The 24,192-nt window shown below is 32.9% G+C and overlaps 1 protein-coding gene across 1 annotated transcript in view; it reads right to left on the bottom strand.

The window, feature by feature from the left end:
* LOC123674976 (TWiK family of potassium channels protein 7-like) overlaps positions 1-24,192 on the bottom strand; it is a 621,245-nt gene that overhangs the window by 22,677 nt on the left and 574,376 nt on the right. Inside the window, exon 4 of the mRNA XM_045610173.1 lies at positions 2,762-3,224. Within this exon, the coding sequence (XP_045466129.1) occupies positions 2,762-3,224 (463 nt within the window). The remainder of the gene's footprint in view (positions 1-2,761; positions 3,225-24,192) is intronic.

Here is a 24,192-nt window from a genome sequence, read left to right on the forward strand (position 1 = left end):
CCAGTTGTGTCCCGCTCATACACATGTACTTCGTTTTATCGAAATTGATCTCTTAACCCAATTTTTCGTATTCCTCAATGAGTGTCCTGGTCATGTATTCTAAATCTTCGAGATCCTGTGCCGGTACTATCTGATCATCCTCAAAGCTTAGAGTATAGAGGGCGGTATCGCTCAAGGGGATCCCCATATTTTTACATTTCTGTTTCCATTTTTGGAGATCTTTTTCTAGAAATATCTTGAAAAGCGACGATGACCGGCAGCAAACTTGCTTCAGACCTTTGTTTGGGTTAAATCCTTTCGATATTTTATTTCGAAATTTTACTTGAACATCATGGTATAGTCCCTTCACTGCTTTGATCAGATTAGTGTTTATGTTCGTTGCTTTCAATGATTCCCAAAGCTTAGTAAGAGAAACGCTATCGTACGCCTTTTGTAAATCCACATATAGAATGTGCAGCTCCTTGTTCACCGCCGTGATTTTTTCAATGACCTGTGTTAGGCAAAAAAAGGTGGTCTACTGTTGATCTTCCTGCTCTGAAACCGGCTTGTTTTTCTGCTTCAGTATCCATATATTCTTTCCTTTATCACTTTGCCATAGATTTTACTCACCGTGCACATGACTGCGATGCCTCGGTAGTTGTCGCAGTTGTTTTTTAAATTCTGCAGGTATATTTTCAGGTCCAGGGGATTTTCTGTTCTTTAACTTTTTGCATGTCTCCTTTACTTCTTCAACTGTAAGTTTTATCGATGAAGCGGTGACTCTTATGGCGTCTGTTTCTTCAGATGGGTCCATTTGCGATTCTCGGTTTTCTGTGAGTAAGGAACTGAAGTATGTATTCCATTTTGTTAGTGAAATGGGCGATATGATCTCTTTCTTGTTATTTTATCGAAGATTTTTCAGAAGCTTCCAACTTTCTGAGCTTCTGGTTCCCCCTATGTACGTATTTAATCAGCTACAGTGTCTCTCCCAGGTTTCATTCTTTTTCCACGTAATCATTTTCCGAACATTGGCTTGCAATCTGTTGTGCGATTCTCTGTTGTGGTCGTTTCGCATGCTTAGATATCTTTGATATGCCTCGTTTTTTTCCTTTATTTTTTCTTCGATATCCACGTCCCACCAGTAAGGTCTCAGACGTCTCTTGACTTCTTGGAATCCCAATGCCTCCTTTGCTGCTTCATGTAGACAATCTTTGATGTAGTTGTATTGGTCTGATGTGTTGGCGACGTCTCTGGACTGCAGTTTCTTGTCTAATCTTCTTCTGTTTAAGCTTTTGGTACTTTCCTGGTCTAAGCTCTCTAGGTTGTATTTGATAGATTCGAGTTCTTCATATTCATCACATTCTTGAGTTTGCGGATGTGAAATTTTATGAATAAAGCTTATTTTCGCATTCAGAAGATAGTGGTCGCTGCCGCATATAGCTCCTCTATATGCTCTGACGTCGAGGATTCTCAGACTTGTATTTTGGCGAACGATAAGGTAGTCAATTATAGATCGCAGACTTCTAGATGGCTGAGTCCATGTATATTTATGGATGTCTTTGTAGGGGTAGAATCCATTAGTTGTTTTCAACTCATTTTGTTCGCATAGTGTTATTAGCCTTTGTCCGTTATCATTTAGTGTTTCTTCCCCATATCTACCCACAACCTTTTTGAACCTTTCTTCCCATTCTACTATTCATATCCCTTAGAATTATTGGTGTCTCCAACGTTAATCATTTCCATATGTAGTTGTTCGAAGAATTCAGTTTTCTCATTTACTAGGGAGTCATCATTTATTGCGTATACTCCGAATAGTGTGATTTTGTGACCCTGGATGGTTAAGTTCATTTTTATAATTCTTTCGGTGATTGGTTCCCATGATGTTATGCATTTTCTGAATTTATTGGTTATCAGTATTGACACGACTGTCTTTTGTTACACCACTGTAACGAAATGACAGGTAAAATAGTGTAGGAGTACTTACTACTAAATTTTTCGGATACGAATAGTGTTCGCGAGATAAATTCCACATTCCACAAGGTCGAATAGTACTCGATACGATCTTCAAAATGAGGTATCGCAACACCCCTCATTCTAATTCAAAATCAAGGGGTTGTGCTCACCCCCGCTAGGGGTTTGAAGGAACGTGGATGAAAAAAGTGGAAAAGTTGTTCCCCCTCGAATCAGAAATTGACAGGTCCGAGCGATTTTTCACATTTTCATTTCAAAGACGGAAAATTGAGATGCCAAGTTTTCGTTGTACCACCTAGTATATGTTGAATACTCGAGCGAAAGACGAGAACATCGGTGTGGAGGCTCTCCGGTGAAACCCTACAATATAGTGTATTGAAATTTTTGGTGAAAAAATTGTTACTTGTCCCTTATAATTTGGGAATAAACTCACCCAAAGGGTGATAGGAAATAGTATTCAACTTTACGGTGAATCTTATTCGACAAAAACTATAAATTGTGAAGAATCTAGAAGAAAATAGCTTTTGAAATCACTTGACTACAGGTAGAGCTCAATTAAAAATTCAAAATTAATGAATATTTTCACTTTCTGTGAATACGAAATTTAAGTGACTGACATTACATCTGGACGTAATCGGAGAAAAATTTTCTCAAAACACGTAGGTATATGAAGAGATTTCCACACATTTTATTCAAATATTCATTTGATTTGATGAATCGCTGATATATGTTTCTCTCTTATTTTTGCTGAACCACAACTTAGTGTAACTTTCAATGCTATAACATCATTACAAATAATGTAAATACTCACCGAAAAAGTGTGATAACCTCATCCTGCACCAAGCTGAAGCACATAGCAACCAAGGCCAATCCAGTTAGAATATAGGCAGAACAGGCACATAAGGATATCTCTTCGGTGTTCTTCCCCGGTAACAAATCGCCAAAACCGATTGTACCCAAGGAGACGAAACAGAAGTAACTACCTTCCAGAAGGCTCCAATCCTCTAACCTACTGAATAGTATCGCCCCTGAACAGATGTAAGTGAGGAGTATCACCACGCAGAGGGTCACTGGCACTCTGACCATGTCCGCGCAGGAGCAAGGTAGTTTTCTGAGGTTTCTTCCACAAATCTTGCCGTAGAGACGTCTGAAGCTTTTAGCGAGAACGTCCCCCGTAGTGGAAAGATACAGAAGCATCAAGGGGATACCGACTAAGGCGTATAAGATGGTGACCAATTTACCCCACGAAGTTTTTGGTGATACTGGTCCATATCCTGAAAAGAAGTTTTTTTTTAAACATACAATAATAACATCATATTTCCACTGACAAGATCATCGAAGAGTTCTATTTTTTCTCCGCTGGAGGTGAAAGTGTTGCTTAGCAATGAAAAATACTTCAAAATACTGGTGTATTAACTGATTAGATATTGTTCAAGATAATTCTGGTGAATAGGCTCGTAATAGGTTTCTTTTCCCTCTTCTTCCTTGAGATGGCGTTATACCAAATCAACGGCATCACTTTTCTCAAAAGTTGTATATTGTTGACTTAACCTCAAAACGACAATGACAGATAGACTGCCGTCATAAGAAACGAGCCGTAAATCAAGTGAAAAGGGACCAATACCTTCAAAATCGAAGGAGACTGGTCCAAACAAAAGTCGCCACTTTAATCTAAAGGTTTTCAATAGTAAGTGAGCTTACCAGTGCTTTAGACATCTGACTATCAACTATCTATCATACTTATTGTCTGTCAAAATTAATTTAGCGTGACAACCATAACTAGGCAAATTTTCCATTGATCAATCAATTATAACGAACGGTAATATGAATCTTACCCACAAATTGAACCTACAGATTTTTATGAATTTCGAAACCTTTTAAAGAAAATAACAAATGTCATTCGGAGGAGAAGTGATTTCTCATGGTTCGCCTTCAATCACCTGCCTCAGTATGTTCGGCGGGTAAATACAGGCTTGCCATTTAAAGTGACACTTCTACCCCTTATGAAATAATATATTATTTCATAATAATTATTTCAATCTTTAAGAAAATTCAAGAACATGAAATTAAAAAAATGGATGCAATAAATATAATAATCATAAATAGTTGTTTATTACTTTCGTTTATCGTTTTGTCTCTTGTGTTTGTTGGATCTGTATTCACTGTTAACGCTGTAGCAGAAATATCACTTTCTTATATGCACGCTACTCTTGAGTAAGTAATAATAAAAAATTAGATGGAAATAAATTTTTTCTAATCGAGGAATATTGAGGGGATCAATCTCGATACTTAAAAATACTATTGCTCCAACAAATAATATAATTCCTCATAATATAATTTAAGTTCTATCATCAATTTGCAACCAACGTAGACACGTAACTGCCTTCTTCTAAACGGTAAGTTATTCTTGTAATGTTAGTGAAGTTATTTTTTCACTACTATATTCCTTTTTATCTCTCATTTAGTGTGAATCACAATAATACCAAAAGAATATTTGATTCTGTATCCAAATATGTTATAAAGACCAATCAAGTTTGTAGAAAGATATTAGCTACAAACTGCAATTCACGACCAGAATGCATTCAATGTTTTATGTGGAAGAATGAAGAATTTGAAATGTTATCAGATGAAATTTAGAACTGAACCGAATCTAAGTATATATAAAACCGCTTGCACATATACGTCAAACTTTAAACGTAAAATCACAGCCCAAACGGGACCATCTAGAGCAAAAATGACAAGAATAAGACCCCCCTCAAAATCGTCTGGAGATCCCGGGAAAAATCCCAAACCTTCGATTCTCCTCGCGGTTTTCGAGTATACGGGGTGTTTCGGATCATTTTGACATTTCAAGTCCCATATTTCTGTGGTATCTGTGGACAATTTGGCTGTCAGTGTCATGTTAATAATAAATATTCCATTTCGATATATGGAAGTTCTTGAAAAAGTTTGCAGTTTCCAAAATTGTTATTCAATATTTAAATAAATGCCGACAGATAAAATGCAAAGTCTTCGGCGAATCGAAAATTCGATAGATATTTGTCAAAATTTGGAAATGAACATTGATATCATCGAATGCATTTTCCTCAGTTCAGGTTCGTTTGAAGGGTTTGTATAATTATTGATTCCATTGGATGAATGTTACTTTATTTCAGGAATTTTTCGTTTATTTTCCACAAACTATAAAACTACATTCTCTTTCGTGAGAATTTGAATCTATTGCGACAGAAGATGGAACTACAAAAGAGAACAGAAGCTTCATCTGATCATATATTAAACAGATAGAAAAACTCCTTATAGATAATTCACAATTGGCTTTATTACTAGAAAAAGAGCCAAGTTAGTCAGATGACATTCAAAAATTTCCATGTGTTTTTTGAATATCTAAAATATACATTTTTACGACTGGAGAGTGCAAAAATATAAGTGACCTATCAGTTTTTGAAGAATTTGAGTACAGTGCTGTTGAATTTATAATAAAGAAATCAAATCGTTGTGAATTTATAATGAAGAAATCAAATCGTTGTGAAATCTTTCATACGAATAATTTCAACCATATATACCCTGTTATATTATCATAATATTATTTGTCGTTCAACTGAAACCTTGGAAATTAAGAGACTCTCAAACTTATAACCTGATTTGTCAAAAAGGTTCTACCTAGATATTAAATTTGCTTATGAGGTAACATAAGCCATAGGTATTCGAAAGGCAAGTCTATTCATTCTGTCTCTTTTCAGGTTGTTCATTTATAGCTATACTATATACATATATAAAATCAGTTCAAATTTTTCACTCGAATTACTAGTCAAAATGTTACAACAGAAATAAAATTTGAAGGATCATTCAGTATATGAAGAATTTTGGCATGGCAGTTACTTTCGAAATTGGTATAAATTTTCCAGCAATTCAATGTAGGTATAAAATACTTTAAAAGGTAACTATTTATTAATACCTGCCATGTCATGAATGAATGATTAAACTTTTATAAAAATGTATATACCTATTTGTTCACTAAAGTTTCCAATCTTTTAATCGTTATAGGAATAGGTGCTATATGGCCAGTTCAAAAAAGCTATCCTACTGATTTATTAATTGCTTTTAATTTTGGTAAAAATTAAATTATTCAGATTCAAAGTTAACATTTGAAAAAAATCAAGTGTAGCTATCGAACCCACTAACATGGGTCAATAGTATTGGCTGATACAATTTTAGTACCGAGGCAGTCATTTGAAATACTGAACACATCTTCTGAAGTAAAACTTGAACAATGATCTTTTTTTACTTGCATCTTGAAATGAATTTTTCACTTTTTCAGTGTTCAATAATGAGATAATTATTAAATTGACTCAGGAGATTAACAGAGTATGCTTTATCAGGATTAGTTAATACTGCTAAAGACGTTAATAAACCTATTAATTTCTTATATGGTTCATCATTACAACTATTGTGTATTTCTTTATAAATTAGTTAATAATTTGAAGCTTTAATCTCAATTTTCAGACTTGAATGGGTCCAACATTTCTAGATACTTCTAATTGATATTCGACAAATAAATATCCTATATAATTATCCATCCAAACGAAAATAATCCATCTTCTGAAAAGAAAAACAGGTAAATGTCTACTATATAGAATTAATTTTAATAATGATTCAAAAGTGATGAAATTTTGCAGACTTACTTATTTTAGGTCTTAGATCACGAATCCGGTGTCATAAATTCCTCTCCTCAATCAAGCTAGTGTTTTTTTTTTAATTGTGAATTTGGCCTAATGAAGGTGAGGTTATCCACATTAATATATAATTTTCTTGTATTTTATTAACTGATTCTCGTTAGAAATGATTAATTAATCACATTTCAAGCTTTCCCTGAAATAAAAATGCCTTTTTTTCGTCAAAATCGATGGTTTTATCCATTGTTTATATATGGCGGCGGCCATCATGTTTAATATGTTACGTAACCAGTGCTGCCAACCCACTGAGCTCAAATAAAGGTATGTAGATGTTGCCAAATTTAGGTAGATTATTTTTTCCTTTTTTTTAGGAGTGTTGAAAGAACTGAGTCCATAGAATTTTACTTTATTAATGATAAATATTGATGAATTAATGAAAAAATATAAGAAGTTACATAATAAAAAAAATTTGAAAAACAAAGAAATATATTTATGTAATAATTTAAAATTTAAATATACAGGGTGTTTCCTAAACATGCGGCAAAAATTCAGGGGGTTGTTCCTTGGACTATTTTAAGCATGTTTTGTCCTTGGATGATTTTTGAAAAACCTCTTTGTTTCGAAGATACAGGGCGAACAACATTTTTCATATTTTTAAAATTAATAATAGTTTTAATAAAAATGCGTACCGCACTGTGTTTACTAAGTAGGTACAATTTATTTTTAAATTTGTTTAACAACATTCCAATTACTAAAAACGGCCAGTTTTTTGACTAAAAATTGATAAGTGCAGATGGTAAAGGAATACAGATTAAACACGGTTTTCATTTGAATTCGTTTTGTGATGTATTAGCAATTAACATTTTATCTTTGACTATTATGAATCGCTATACAAACACCGAGATGACTGACATGCATTTCATTTTGTGGTCATGTGGTCATTTTCAACAGTTTTTGTAGGTTGAGTTGAATTTTCATGTAATTTTTCATAATAAAATGTTATTATCTGAAATTTTGTTTCCCCTATATCTTCGAAACAAATAGGTTTTTCAAAAATCATCAAAGGACAAAATATTCTTAGAATAGTCCAAGGAACAACCCCCTGAATTTTTGCCGCATGTTTAGGAAACACCCTGTATATAAAATAATGATAATTTTTCGCAATCACTCTTATAGGTCTGGTTGCTTTTCTTCGGTAATAGACCACGACTTGTTTCTTCGCCTCCACTATCACTGGCATTCATATTTTCGATAAATTCAGCAAAAAACTTACCTATACAAAACGACACCTTTTCTGTTTCGACAAAATCGCAATATCCCGATTCAGCAATTCTACTAAAACAGCCTGCTTTAAAGACAGTTGTTTTCTTTACTACTTGAACACGAAAGAATAAATAGTCTTTCAAATATTTCATTTCAACAGATGTGGATAATTTGCAAGAAAACGCTAGTTGTCCAAAAACTTTTATTATTTTAACACCCAAAAGGGTCTTTTATTGCTTCCCGACAGCAGCCTTCGATGCATTCAGAGGGTCTCATCTTATTCCTTTCGACGATCTTACTTTATTCTGTTTTTTTTGAAGCATAAGGATCGATTCAATTAATCTGCGAGCAATACGAACCTATCTATTTTTCCTACGTACATGCAACCATATTTTCTATCGCTATTTTTCTATCAAGCAAAGTGCGTATTGAGGCGCAGCCATCGTTATTTATTAGTTTATTGCCCATTTCGGTCCTTTCTTTGCATCTGTATCTTTCTGCAACTCCGCCGCTGATATCCGGAGATCTTCGTATCCAATGGCGTGCGTAAAAATTAAGATGTGAAAGCGTTAATAAGGAATAAATTTTTTTCATAGTCACGTTACTGGTAAAACGGTATGTCGTTGATCTAAAAACGTAAAGTTCGCGCCGAGCTGAATTGAGGTAGATCGAGCTCAAAAAAGGTAGATAGGTAGAATAGTTCGAATTTAGGTAGATCTACCTAAATTTAGATAGGGTTGGCAGCACTGTACGTAACGTCTGTCAGATGCGAAATAATCTGCAACGTTGCCTGTATGCCAGATCTTCTTGATGGGATCGGTTTTTTACTTGGTGGAAATTCATATTAATAGATTGTTTGAGATTATGACGTATTATAAAACTGTATGGAAACTCATAATTTTCGCACATCTATTCGAGTAGAAAATTCGGCAAGATTATTATAATTTATATGATCATGTTGAGTGTTGTGGGGGTATATTTTTCGGAAATGTATTTGAAGAATTCATGAAACCTATCGGTGAATTCAGGAAATTTACGATGAAAATAATGCTCGGCCAAGTAAAGAACAAAATGTTGGAAACCTCCATTTTCCAAACAATCATAGGATCTCCAACAATCGGACATAACAGTGGTTACTGGAAGAATCCACTCCTTAATTAATTCCAACAAAGTATCTTGACTCCTATCAGCAACTGGAACCATGAATACTTTCTTGGATTCTCACTCGATTCCCCCAAACATCCACTGCCCCTCTATAATTCTACCTCGATTATATTTTCTCCAACCAAATTTCGTTTCATCTATTTCTACAATTTTGCCCGGTCCCCTCAAAGGTTCGGTATCAGTATCAGCTATAGACTGATCTGATTAAAAGAGCGGGATTACTTGTTCAATGAAAACCATAGATAGTTGGAACCAATTAACAAGATCTTCACATATAATACACTTGCCAATTTTTCGAATCCAAAAGGGCCGCGAAAATTCGATCCCTGTTAATGTCATAATCTCATTCAATTTAACTACAAATGTGTCACACTGGCAACGTTGCTGATTATTTCGCTTCTGACAGATATTACGTAAGAAACATAATGGTCGTCACCGTACATAAACAATGAATAAAATAGTAGTTTTTGACGAAAAACAAGGGATTTTTATTTCAGGAAAAGCTTGAAATGTGATCAATTAATCATTTCTAACGGGAATCAGTTAATAAAATACAATAAAACTAGGTATTAATGTGGATAACCTCACCTTCATTAGGTCAACTTTACAATTGAAAAAAAAAAAAAAAACTAGCAGGATTGAGGAATTTATGTCACCGGATTCGTGATCTAAGACCCAAAATAAGTAAGTCTGCGAAATTTCATAACTTTTGACCCATTATTGAAATTAATTCTATATAGTAAACATGAGGTGAGAAACCTAAAATTATCACATACAATTAAGTTTTAAGTGTTTCTGCATTCAGCTTTCCAATTACATATTGAAAATATTCTCTACTTACGTTGTATATTTTGAATGAGTGAATTAAAAGTCTGAAATTATCATCAAAGACGATTCATGAAATATTTCTGTTTTTGTTTAATTAGATTAAGATTAGATTATGTCAGTATTGAGTATCAAAGCAGATATATCAAAATGAAACTTAACTTACTGTTTATAATGGAAGAGGAAGATGAGATTGTGTTGATATAATAAAAGTGACTTTATGTAGTCCAAAAAAATAATTTTACGTGAAATCAGTGATATTGATTAAAATACAAGTAAAATGAATTGGCTATCATCAAACTTGAAAATGATTTTCGAAATGAATAAATGGTAGTTAATATATGGTGTTATTCTGGTTTTTTCGATATTGGCATCGGATTCAGTTTAGTCCTCCTGAACATATACAGGGACATTGATGTAGACGAGGACGCTGTGATTACAAGGTTTTCAAAGGGTTCAAAGACCAAATTAGATTTTGTGTTATAGTTGCCAATTGTCTTCTTTTTTTTTCATATTAAACAATAGATTTACTATTTATTTTTTTTTAATTTCTACCTGAATGGCTGAAACTGTGATAAGTAAATAAATATATTATAATATAACAAATACATAAGCGTACAACTTCTTTTGCGAAATTTGAGGCTTTATTGTAAAACACTGGTTATAGTTACATTTATGATTCGAAATATTGCCCATCGCTGGTCACTATACTTTCTCCCATCTTTCGGGCAGCGTACGAATTGAAAAAACTGTTCATCTTTTTTTGAAGCGATCCACGAATCGATCCAAGTTTATAATTCTTCATAAGATAGGAAGTGCTGGTCAACCAGGCCGTGTGCTATTGATCGAAACAAGTGATAGTCCGAGGGAGCAACGTCTGGAGAATACGTCGGGTGGGGTAGGAATTCCCATTTCAATTTTTTCAAGTACATCTTGACTTTCGCAACATGGAGTCAAGCATTGTCATGCAGTAAAATCAATTCATCTACTCTCTCGTCGTATTGCGGCAGTTTGTCTCTTAATGCTCGGCACAAACGCATTGATTGCGTTCGATAACGATCGCCTGTGATCGTTTCAGTCGGTTTTAACAACTCATAATACACTACGCCGAGCTGGTCCCACCAAATACTGAGCATGACCTTAGAACCGAGAATATTCGGTTTGGCCGTCGACGTGGAAGCATTGCCGGGATATCCATATGATTTTATGTGCTTGGGATTATCGTAATAAACCCGTTTTTCGTCTCCAGTCCCAATCCGATGCAGAAATTCCTTCCGTCTTCGTCTTGAAAGCAGCTGTTCACAAACAAAGAAATTCCGTTCAAACACCTACCGGCTTCAACTCATACGGCACCCACTTTTCTTGTTTCTGAATCATTCCTATGACTTTCAGGCTTTTTGAAATGGCTTGTAGTCCTAATGATCCTGTCAATTATTGTTGCGTTTGAAATGAGTCTTGATCAAGTATTGCCTCCAATTCTGCATCTTCAAAAACCTTCTCTCTTCCACCGCGATGCTGGTCTTCGACATCAAAATCACCATTCTTGAAGCGTTGAAACCACTCTCGGCACGTTCTTTCACTAATAGCGGCCTCACCATAGGTATTTGAGAGCATTCGATGAGCCTACGCCGCAGATTTATTCATATTTCAGTAGAAAATTAAAACATCCCGCAAATGACGAAAATTTGGCTCGTAAGCTGACATGGTTAATCGTGAATAACTTTATGATGCAGACACAAATCAACTAACATGTCGATGACGTTATGTTCACAAATAACTAAACTTATTGTATGACATCTACGATATATTTATCTCGACTACCACTTACCGTTACAGCCATCTATTGCAAAACGGCAGAAGCAAAGTTGTACGCCTAAATCTAAAATTTCGGAATATGACATTGTTCATGATGTCCTATTCAGCAGTTCCGGCGCTTCCGGTTATATAAGAATTAAAAAAAATGTTTTCAAAACAAACTTTTTTTTCATTTTATGTCTCAGATAAAATCTCGAATAACTCTTGAATTATTGTATTTGAGAGCATAATCATGTTTGAACACTACCCTTATTTTTTACCATAGAATTCAACGAAATCACAAAAAAATAGGGTTCTGATTTGAAAATCGAAAGTTATAATCAAATTTTGTTCACAATTTTTGGCACAATATTTGAAACACCCTGTGATATTTTCAAATTCAAGATATGCACGATATTCCAACATCATTCTAGTTTGTGAAAGTGAATTGAGTATACGCATACGGATATTCACAGTGAAAATAATTCACGTAATGGTGACTATGGAAATTCTCTCGTTTTTACGGTTTTTTCTTAATATTTTGAAAACTATGAGAACTAACGCAATAATTTTAGCAGAGAGTAATTGAGAATGGAAATCTTGATAATATCTGAGACATAAAATGAAAAAAAAAGTTTCTTTCGGAAAATTTTTCTTTAATTCTTGTATAACCGGAAGTGCCAGAAATTCTTAAATATTTTAGCTGTATAGGGCATCATGAACAATGTCATATTCTGAATTTTCAGATTTCAAATCGGCCCCGTTCTCCAGAAACGTCTAATAGGCCGTCGAACTTGAAACACCCTGTATAAATATTCATATGAATATCTAAATATAAATATTTTTGAGAGGTTAAGCTTGATATCGGTGTAATCTGGGATTTGGTCCCATAGAAAAACTCGAAACCTTAACGGCGAACCCCCTCAAAATTTAAGGCTAGGACCGCCCTTGATTTGTCGTCATGGAAAGTTATTTGCATCAAATATTTTCATGTGAGCAAGGGCGAAACGGTATGTTCTAGGAAAAAAGTCATATAGAATTCCACCCTAGAATCAGCATAGTATACCGAGTGAATCGTCTAAAATCAGCTAACGATACAAGGTTTCCGAAAAAAATCTTTTATTTTCTAGAGGGATACACAGTGAAGGATCTACCGGCATAGTGACGGGGTCCAAGGGGCGGAGCCCCTTCGGCGAGCAGAGCGAGTCTAAGTATATATAAAACCGCTTGCACATATACGTCAAACTTTAAACGTAAAATCACAGCCCAAACGGGACCATCTAGAGCAAAAATGACAAGAATAAGACCCCCCTCAAAATCGTCTGGAGATCCCGGGAAAAATCCCAAACCTTCGATTCTCCCCGCGGTTTTCGAGTATACGGGGTGTTTCGGATCATTTTGACATTTCAAGTCCCATATTTCTGTGGTATCTGTGGACAATTTGGCTGTCAGTGTCATGTTAATAATAAATATTCCATTTCGATATATGAAAGTTCTTGAAAAAGTTTGCAGTTTCCAAAATTGTTATTCAATATTTAAATAAATGCCGACAGATAAAATGCAAAGTCTTCGGCGAATCGAAAATTCGATAGATATTTGTCAAAATTTAGAAATGAACATTTATATCATCGAATGCATTTTCCTCAATTCAGGTTTGTTTTAAGTGTTTGTATCATTCAATTGGATATGAATGTTACTTCATTTCAGGAATTTTTCGTTTATTTTCCACAAACTATAAAACTACATTCCCTTTCGTGAGAATTTGAATTTATTGCGACAGAAGATGGAACTACCAAAGAGAACAGAAGCTTCATCTGATCATGTATTAAACAGATAGAAAAATTCCTTATAGATAATTCACAATTGGCTTTATTACTGGAAAAAGAGCCAAGTTAGTCAGATGACATTCAAAAATTTCCATGTGTTTTTGGAATATCTAAAATATACACTTTTACGACAGAAGAGTGAAAAAATATAAATGATCAATCCGTTTTTGAAGAATTTTAGTGCAGTGCTGTTGAATTTATAATGAAGAAATCAAATCGTTGTGAAATCTTTCATACGAATAATTTCAACCATATATACCCTGTTATATTATCATAATATTATTTGTTGTTCAACTGAAACCTTGGAAATTAAGAGACTCTCAAACTTATAACCTGATTTCTCAAAAAGGTTCTACCTAGATATTAAATTTGCTTATGAGGTAACATAAGCCATGGGTATTCGAAAGGCAAGTCTATTCATTCTGTCTCTTCTCAGGTTGTTCATTTTTAGCTATACTATATACATATATAAAATCAGTTCAAATTTTTCACTTGAAATACTAGTCAAAATGTTACAACAGAAATAAAATTTGAAGGATCATTCAGTATATGAAGAATTTTGACATGGCAGTTACTTTCGAAATTGGTATAAATTTTCCAGCAATTCAATGTAGGTATAAAATACTTTATACTTGCATCTTGAAATGAATTTTGCACTTTTTCAGTGTTCAATAATGAGATAATTATTAAATTGACTCAAGAGATTAACGGAGTATGCTTTATCAGGATTAGTTAATACTGCTAAAGACGTTAATAAACCTATTAATTTCTTATATGGTTCATCATTACAACTCTCTTTTGTTGAATCAAATTTCAATTAAGTTTTCAAAGGAGTTTTCATATGTTTACAATTAGACATGCTGAATTATTGCAATACATACTTGAAGAATATAAACAATTACTATACTACCTTTTTCATAATTTCTAGTGATATTCATCCCTAAACATTTTTAGCTTTCCCTGAATTCTTTATGATGAAATTATCACTTAAATTTTCTATCAGATATATTCATTCAGAATTAACATTTGTTAAAACAAAAAAGTCATCCACCTACAATGCAACAACAGTTAGCAAGTTATTTTTTGATTTTATGTAAATACAATGCTCAATTGTTGATCTTTTTTAACTAATATCTGTCAAAATTTCATTTACTATATATATTGCCCTGTTCAATTTACTTCTGAGTAAAACCCAGAGCTACAAGCTTGCTCTATAACGTAACGAACCATCACGATTAAGCTTTAATTCAGCTGTCCTCCACTGAATCAGAATTATCTAGTGAAATTTCTATATCATCTCTTATCTATGATAACTACATCTCGACTGGTATTAATGAAATTGTTACCTGTATCCCTTTGATCATTCACCAGAACCCACAAAAATCATTTTTGTCCATATACCTTCAAGAAATATGGAACAGAAGAGTATGCAAAATTCATCGATACAATTTTCAGATTCTAAAAACGCCTTAGTTCTTCAGGAATGTCCAATTGGTCTTTCAATATTATAAATTATGGAAAATAACCTACTATTAACCAAATTTTTAGATTTCAAAAGGTGTCCTTCCTTGTATTTCTTAATAAATTATGAAATAGAAGAATAATTTGTTGCTCAACTGAAAAAAGTATTGATGAACCTCGGAAATGAGGGACTTCTTATAACCTGATTTCTCAAAGATGTTACTGATATTATTACGACTGCTTGTAAGGCAACATTAGCCATGGGTTTTTGAAAGGTAGATCTATTCATTCTGCCCCTTTTTAGTTTATTATAGCTATACTGAATATTCCTAAAACAAAATTTCACTGTAGGTCTTTTCATAGATCTTATCGAATGATTATGTAAATTCAATATTTGTCAAAACTGAAAATAAACATTGAATGCAGTTTCTTTTTCAGGTAGTATTTCTATTGACTGATAATAACTCTCACATTTTGATTATGCATTTTTCCCAAATTTTTCAAAGAAGAAAGGAATTGCCATTTCTAGAGAAATGAGAATTTCAGATTTCAAAATGTCTAATTACTACTTCAAATATATATACACCCTATATAATTGTTGATCAAATATTGTGTATTTCTTTACAAATTAGTTAATAATTTGAAGCTTTAATCTCAATTTTCAGACTTGAATTGGTCCAACATCTCTAGATACTTCTAATTGATATTCGACAAATAAATATCCTGTATAATTATTCATCCAAACGAAAATAATCCATCTTCTGAAAAGAAAAACAATGTTTACTATATAGAATTAATTTTAATAATGATTCAAAAGTGATGAAATTTTGCAGACTTACTTATTTTAAATCTTAGATTACGAATCCCCTTCATAAATTCCTTAATCCAGCTAGTTTTTTTTTTTAATTGTGAAATTGGCCTAATGAAGGTGAGGTTATCCACATTAATAGCTAGTTTTCTTGTATTTTATTAACTGATTCTCGTTAGAAATGATTAATTAATCACATTTCAAGTTTTCCCTGAAATAAAAATGCCTTTTTTTCGTCAAAATCGATGGTTTTATCGATTGTTTATATATGGCGGCGGCCATCATGTTTAATACGTAAAGTCTGTCAGATGCAGCGTTGCCAGGTCGACAAGCCTAAAATATCGTACCGCGTGTAAAATCCCACTGATTTTTATCGTACACATTCGAAATAAAGGAAATTTTTGCGAGAATATGACAATTTGTGGAAAAGGATGAAAAAACAAGCAATGTATCGATTAAGTAATATATTTTTTATTTAGACAAAACGGTTAATGAATAATTAATTAATTATCAGACAAGATCAGAGAACCTGTATTTTCCTATTCACAGATTGTCGGTATTTACACTTTATTCAGAATACACCTTATTCTAATGTCTCTTATGGTTAAATTTTACTTTATGAATAGGATAGATAGTAGAGATGCGTACAGATTCGAAAATAAAACAAGAAATTTTTTAAGGAAATCGTGAAAGAATGGATCGAATTTTACTTATAACATCGTGAAAATTGTTTCTGTTATTTATTTTTTTTTTTAAATTACTCATTTTCATACAAGTTCTTTTCCCAAATAACTTAGAATATTGCAAAAAACATGCAATCGTCGACAAAGATGTAAAGGAAACCGAATAAAAAATACCCAAATACAAAATTCTTTGAATATGGGTGTTCGAGGTACTAGATACGTTTCGAAATTGAATCTGAAATACTAATGAAAAACACGTTTTTCGGAAATAATTCAAGGATCCTATTATTTAATGATACCTATACATATACTTAGGGTTGAAGTTTGTAAGTACGATTTCAAGTAACAAATTTATTTTGATAATGACTGCAATAGTCTTTCTGAATTAAAATTAATGAATTTATTTAACATGCATTGTCATGTATTTCTTTTTCATATTAATTCAATTAAATATCTCTAGTGTGCTTTTTTGCAGATACGCCCTTTTCAATTGAAATAGCAGTATATTTTTGATGGTCTTTGTTATGTGCTTTCAACAATTGAACATTTGCTCCCATATCCACATATTATAAAATAATATGAATCTAAATACTTGAATTGATTGGAAATACGAAGAAATATCTTCGTAAAAATTCTCTATAAAATAAGGGTCATCAAAAAAACGATTTTGTTGTGTGAAATGAATTTATTCAAATCTGAAATATTCAGCTACTCAAATATGCCAATGAAATACCTGTTACAACAATTTTTTTTCACTAAATAGAATACCAAATATGAGATAATGGTGTATTTTCAACTGAAGTTTGAACACCATCTGTTTTTAATGAGGCACCTACCCTTCGGATATTCCATGATTCTTTGTATTTATTTTCAACCGACAGCCAGAAAAGAAGTTTTATGATTTTATTATGTTTAAGTAGGTTCGTTCTTCTAGATCCACGTAGAACGTAGAACCCCAATGAACTATGAATTGATTCATCGGAACATTCTAAAGTCTAGACATTCCCAACCGTTTCGGTTAGATTTTTTAAAACTACTAAAATCTACCAAATGATTTCTTCCTACTAAAAACTTCATGAAAATGCGAAAAATCTACTGAAAAAGAAAATTTCTACTAAATCTGGCCATACTCAGTTTCATTATATTTTTAGTATCTATGGCAATTTCAACTCAAATGATAGGTACACTGAAATTATCGTACAAAACGCTATTATCGTACATGCGGTATCGTACATAGTACCGATCAGCAAATTATCGTACAAAACGATAATTATCGTACGAACGGCAACGCTGGTCAGATGCGAAATAATCTGCAACGTTGCCTATATGCCAGATCTTCTTGATGGGATCGGTTTTTTACTTGGTGGAAATTCATATTAATAGATTGTTTGAGATTATGACGTATTATAAAACTGTATGGAAACTCATAATTTTCGCACAGCTATTCGAGCAGAAAATTCGGCAAGTTTATTTTCGAAATGAATAAATGGTAGTTCATATGGTGTTATTCTGGTTTTTTCGATATTGACATCGGATTCAGTTTAGTCCTCCTGAACATATACAGGGACATTGATGATGACGAGGACGCTGTGATTACAAGGTTTTCAAGGGGTTCACAGACCAAATTAGATTTTGTGTTATACTTGCCAATTGTCTTCTTTTTTTTTCATATTAAACAATAGATTTACTATTTTTTTTGTAATTTCTACCTGAATGGCTAAAACCGTGATAAGTAAATAAATATATTATAATATAACAAATACATAAGCGTACACAATTTTTTACCGAAATTTGAGGCTTTATTGTAAAACACTGGTTATACATTTATGATTCGAAATATTGCCCATCGCTGGTCACTATACTTTCTCACATCTTTCGGGCAGCGTACGAATTGAAAAAACTGGTCATCTTTTGAAGCGATCCACGAATCGATCCAAGTTTTTAATTCTTCATAAGATAGGAAGTGCTGGACAGCCAGGCTGTGTGCTATTGATCGAAACAAGTGATAATCCGAGGGAGCAACGTCTGGAGAATACGTCAGGTGGGGTAGGAATTCCCATTTCAACTTTTTCAAGTATATCTTGACTTTCGCAACATGGAGTCGAGCATTGTCATGCAGTAAAATCCATTCATCTACTCTCTCGTCATATTGCGGCGGTTTGTCTCTCAATGCTCGACACAAACGCATTGATTGCGTTCGATAACGATCGCCTGTGATCGTTTCTGTCGGTTTTAACAACTCATAATGCACTACACCGAGCTGGCCCCACCAAATACTGAGCATGACCTTAGAACCGAGAATATTCGGTTTAGCCGTCGACGTGGAAGCATGGCCGGGATATCCACATGATTTTATGTGCTTGGGATTATCGTAATGAACCCGTTTTTCGTCTCCAGTCCCAATCCGATGCAGAAATTCCTTCCGTCTTTGCCTCGAAAGCAGCTGTTCAAAAACAAACAAACTCCGTTCAAACACCTCCCGGCTTCAACTCGTACGGCACCCACTTTTCTGAATCATTCCTATGACTTTCAGGCGTTTTGAAATGGCTTGTAGTCCTAATGATCCTGTCAATTATTGTTGCGTTTGAGTCTTGATCAAGTATTGCCTCCAATTCTGCATCTTCAAAAACCTTCTCTCTTCCACCGCGATGCTGGTCTTCGACATCAAAATCACCATTCTTGAAGCGTTGAAACCAGTCTCGGCACGTTCTTTCACTAATAGCGGCCTCACCATAGGTATTTGAGAGCATTCGATGAGCCTACGCCGCAGATTTATTCATATTTCAGTAGAAAATTAAAACATCCCGCAAATGACGAGAATTTGGCTCGTAAGCTGACATGGTTAATCGTGAATAACTTTATGATGCAGACACAAATCAACTAACATGTCGATGGCGTTATGTTCACAAATAACTAAACTTTTTGTATGACATCTACGATATATTTATCTCGACTACCACTTACCGTTACAGCCATCTATTGCAAAACGGCAGAAGCAAAGTTGTACGCCTAAATCTAAAATTTCGGAATATGACATTGTTCATGATGCCCTATTCAGCTAAAATATTTTCGAAGTTCCGGCGCTTCCGGTTATATAAGAATTAAAAAAAATGTTTTCAAAACAAACTTTTTTTTCATTTTATGTCTCAGATAAAATCTCGAATAACTCTTGAATTATTGTATTTGAGAGCATAATCATGTTTGAACACTACCCTTATTTTTTACCGTAGAATTCAACGAAATCACAAAAAAATAGGGTTCTGATTTGAAAATCGAAAGTTATAATCAAATTTTGTTCACAAGTTTTGGCACAATATTTGAAACACCCTGTGATATTTTCAAATTCAAGATATGCACGATATTCCAACATCATTCTAGTTTGTGAAAGTGAATTGAGTATACGCATACGGATATTCACAGTGAAAATAATTCACGTAATGGTGACTATGGAAATTCTCTCGTTTTTACGGTTTTTTCTTAATATTTTGAAAACTATGAGAACTAACGCAATAATTTTAGCAGAGAGTAATTGAGAATGAAAATCTTGATAATATCTGAGACATAAAATGAAAAAAAAAGTTTTTTTCGGAAAATTTTTCTTTAATTCTTGTGTAATCGGAGATGCCAGAAATTCTTAAATATTTTAGCTGAATAGGGCATCATGAACAATGTCATATTCTGAATTTTCAGATTTCAAATCGGCCCCGTTCTCCAGAAACGTCTAATAGGCCGTCGAACTTGAAACACCCTGTATAAATATTCATATGAATATCTAAATATAAATATTTTTGAGAGGTTAAGCTTGATATCGGTGTAATCTGGGATTTCGTCTCATAGAAAAACTCGAAACCTTAACGGCGAACCCCCTCAAAATTTAAGGCTAGGACTGCCCTTGATTTGTCGTCATGGAAAGTTATTTGCATCAAATATTTTCATGTGAACAAGGGCCAAACGGTATGTTCTAGGAAAAAAAATCATATAGAATTCCACCCTAGAATCAGCATAGTATACCGCGTGAATCGTCTGAAATCAGCTAACGATACAAGGTTTCCGAAAAAAATCTTTTATTTTCTAGAGGGATACCCAGTGAAGGATCTACCGGCATAGTGACGGGGTCCAAGGGGCGGAGCCCCTTCGGCGAGCAGAGCGAGTCTAAGTATATATAAAACCGCTTGCACATATACGTCAAACTTTAAACGTAAAATCACAGCCCAAACGGGACCATCTAGAGCAAAAATGACAAGAATAAGACCCCCCTCAAAATCGTCTGGAGATCCCGGGAAAAATCCCAAACCTTCGATTCTCCCCGCGGTTTTCGAGTATACGGGGTGTTTCGGATCATTTTGACATTTCAAGTCCCATATTTCTGTGGTATCTGTGGACAATTTGGCTGTCAGTGTCATGTTAATAATAAATATTCCATTTCGATATATGAAAGTTCTTGAAAAAGTTTGCAGTTTCCAAAATTGTTATTCAATATTTAAATAAATGCCGACAGATAAAATGCAAAGTCTTCGGCGAATCGAAAATTCGATAGATATTTGTCAAAATTTGGAAATGAACATTTATATCATCGAATGCATTTTCCTCAATTCAGGTTTGTTTTAAGTGTTTGTATCATTCAATTGGATATGAATGTTACTTTATTTCAGGAATTTTTCGTTTATTTTCCACAAACTATAAACTACATTCTCTTTCGTGACAATTTGAAACTATTGCGACAGAAGATGGAACTACAAAAGAGAACAGAAGCTTCATCTGATCATGTATTAAACAGATAGAAAAACTCTTTATAGATAATTCACAATTGGCTTTATTACTGGAAAAAGAGCCAAGTTAGTCAGATGACATTCAAAAATTTCCATGTGTTTTTTGAATATCTAAAACATACACTTTTACGACAGAAGAGTGCAAAAATATAAATGACCAATCCGTTTTTGAAGAATTTGAGTGCAGTGCTGTTGAATATATAATGAATAAGTCAAATCGTTGTGAAATCTTCCATACGAATAATTTCAACTATATATTATCTATTATATTATTTGCCGCTCAACTGAAACATGTATTAATAAACCTTGGAAATTAGAGACTCAAACTTTTTACCTGATTTCTCAAAAAGGTTCCACCAAGATATTAAAATTTCTTATGAGGTAACATAAGCCATGGGTATTTGAAAGGCAAGTCTATTCATTCTGTCTCTTTTTAATTTGTTTATTAAAGCTATACTAGGATATACATATCAAAAATCAGTTGAAATACTAGTCAAAATTTTACGACAGAAATAAAATTTAAAGGATCATTCAGTATATGAAGAATTTCAACATGGCAGTTACTTTTGAAATTGGTATCAATTTTCCAGCAATTCAATGTAGGTATAAAATACTTTAAAAAGTAACTATTCTTTAAAACTTTCCATTTCATGAATGGATGATTAAACTCGTATAAACATGTAGATACCTATTTCACTAAAGTTTTCAATCGTTATAGGAATAATTGCTCTATGACCAGTTCGAAAATGCTATCCTACTGATTTATTAATTGCTTTTATTTTTGGTAAAAATTAAATTATTAATTGATTCAGATCCAAAGTTAACATTTGAAAAAAATCAACCCACTAAATGGGTCAATAGTATTGGCTGATACAATTTTAGTACCGAGGCAGTCATTTCAAATACTGAACACATCTTCTGACTGAAGTAAAAATTGAACAATGATCTTTTTTTACTTGCATCTTGAAATGAATTTTGCACTTTTTCAGTGTTCAATAATGAGATAATTATTAAATTGACTCAAGAGATTAACAGAGTATGCTTTATCAGGATTAGTTGATACTGCTAAAGACGTTAATAAACCTATTAATTTCTTATATGGTTCATCATTACAACTCTCTTTTGTTGAATCAAATTTCAATTAAGTTTTCAAAGGAGTTTTCATATGTTTACAATTAGACATGTTGAATTATTGCAATACATATTTGAAGAATATAAACAATTACTATACTACCTTTTTCATAATTTCTAGTGATATTCATCCCTAAACATTTTTAGCTTTCCCTAAATTCTTTATGATAAAATTATCACTTAAATTTTCTATCAGATATATTCATTCAGAATTAACATTTGTTAAAACAAAAAACTCATCCACGTACAATGCAACAACAGTTAGCAAGTTATTTTTTGATTTTATGTAAATACAATGCTCAATTGTTGATCTTCTTTAACTAATATCTGTCAAAATTTCATTTACTATATATATTGCCCTGTTCAATTTACTTCTGAGTAAAACCCAGAGCTACAAGCTTGCTCTATAACGTAACGAACCATCACGATTAAACTTTAATTCAGCTGTCCTCCACTGAATCAGAATTATCTAGTGAAATTTCTATATCATCCCTTATCTATGATAACTACATCTCGACTGGTATTAATGAAATTGTTACCTGTATCCCTCTGATTATTCACCAGAACCCACAAAAATCATTTTTGTCCATATACCTACAAGAAATATGCAACAGAAGAGTATGCAAAATTCATCGATACAATTTTCAGATTCTAAAAACGCCTTAGTTCTTCAGGAATGTCCAATTGGTCTTTCAATATTATAAATTATGGAAAATAACCTACTATCAACCAAATTTTTAAATTTCAAAAGGTGTCCTTCCTTGTATTCTAAATATATACACCCTATATAATTGTTGATCGAATATTGTATTTCTTAATAAATTATGAAATAGAAGAATAATTTGTTGCTCAACTGAAATAAGTATTAATGAACCTCGGAAATGAGGGACTTCTTATAACCTGATTTCTCAAAGATGTTACACGATTGCTTGTAAGGCAACATATTAGCCATGGGTTTTTGAAAGGTAGATCTATTCATTCTGCCCCTTTTCAGTTTATTATAGCTATACTGAATATTCCTAAAACAAAATTTCACTGTAGGTCTTTTCATAGATCTTATCGAATGATTATGTAAATTCAATATTTGTCAAAACTGAAAATAAACATTGAATGCAGTTTCTTTTTCAGGTAGTATTTCTATTGACTGATAATAACTCTCACATTTTGATTATGCATTTTTCCCAAATTTTTCAAAGAAGAAAGGAATTGCCATTTCTAGAGAAATGAGAATTTCAGATTTCAAAATGTCTAATTACTACTTCAAATATATATACACCCTATATAATTGTTGATCAAATATTGTGTATTTCTTTACAAATTAGTTAATAATTTGAAGCTTTAATCTCAATTTTCAGACTTGAATTGGTCCAACATCTCTAGATACTTCTAATTGATATTCGACAAATAAATATCCTGTATAATTATTCATCCAAACGAAAATAATCCATCTTCTGAAAAGAAAAACAATGTTTACTATATAGAATTAATTTTAATAATGATTCAAAAGTGATGAAATTTTGCAGACTTACTTATTTTGGATCTTAGATTACGAATCCCCTTCATAAATTCCTTAATCCAGCTAGTTTTTTTTTTTAATTGTGAAATTGGCCTAATGAAGGTGAGGTTATCCACATTAATAGCTAGTTTTCTTGTATTTTATTAACTGATTCTCGTTAGAAATGATTAATTAATCACATTTCAAGTTTTCCCTGAAATAAAAATGCCTTTTTTTCGTCAAAATCGATGGTTTTATCGATTGTTGATCTTTTGAAACTTTTATCTATCAAAATTTTATTTACTATATAGGACATAAATTGCCCTGTTTAATTCACTTCTGAGTAAAAC

Source organism: Harmonia axyridis, chromosome 3 (genome assembly GCF_914767665.1).
Source record: "Harmonia axyridis chromosome 3, icHarAxyr1.1, whole genome shotgun sequence".
NCBI classification, from domain to species: domain Eukaryota; kingdom Metazoa; phylum Arthropoda; class Insecta; order Coleoptera; family Coccinellidae; genus Harmonia; species Harmonia axyridis.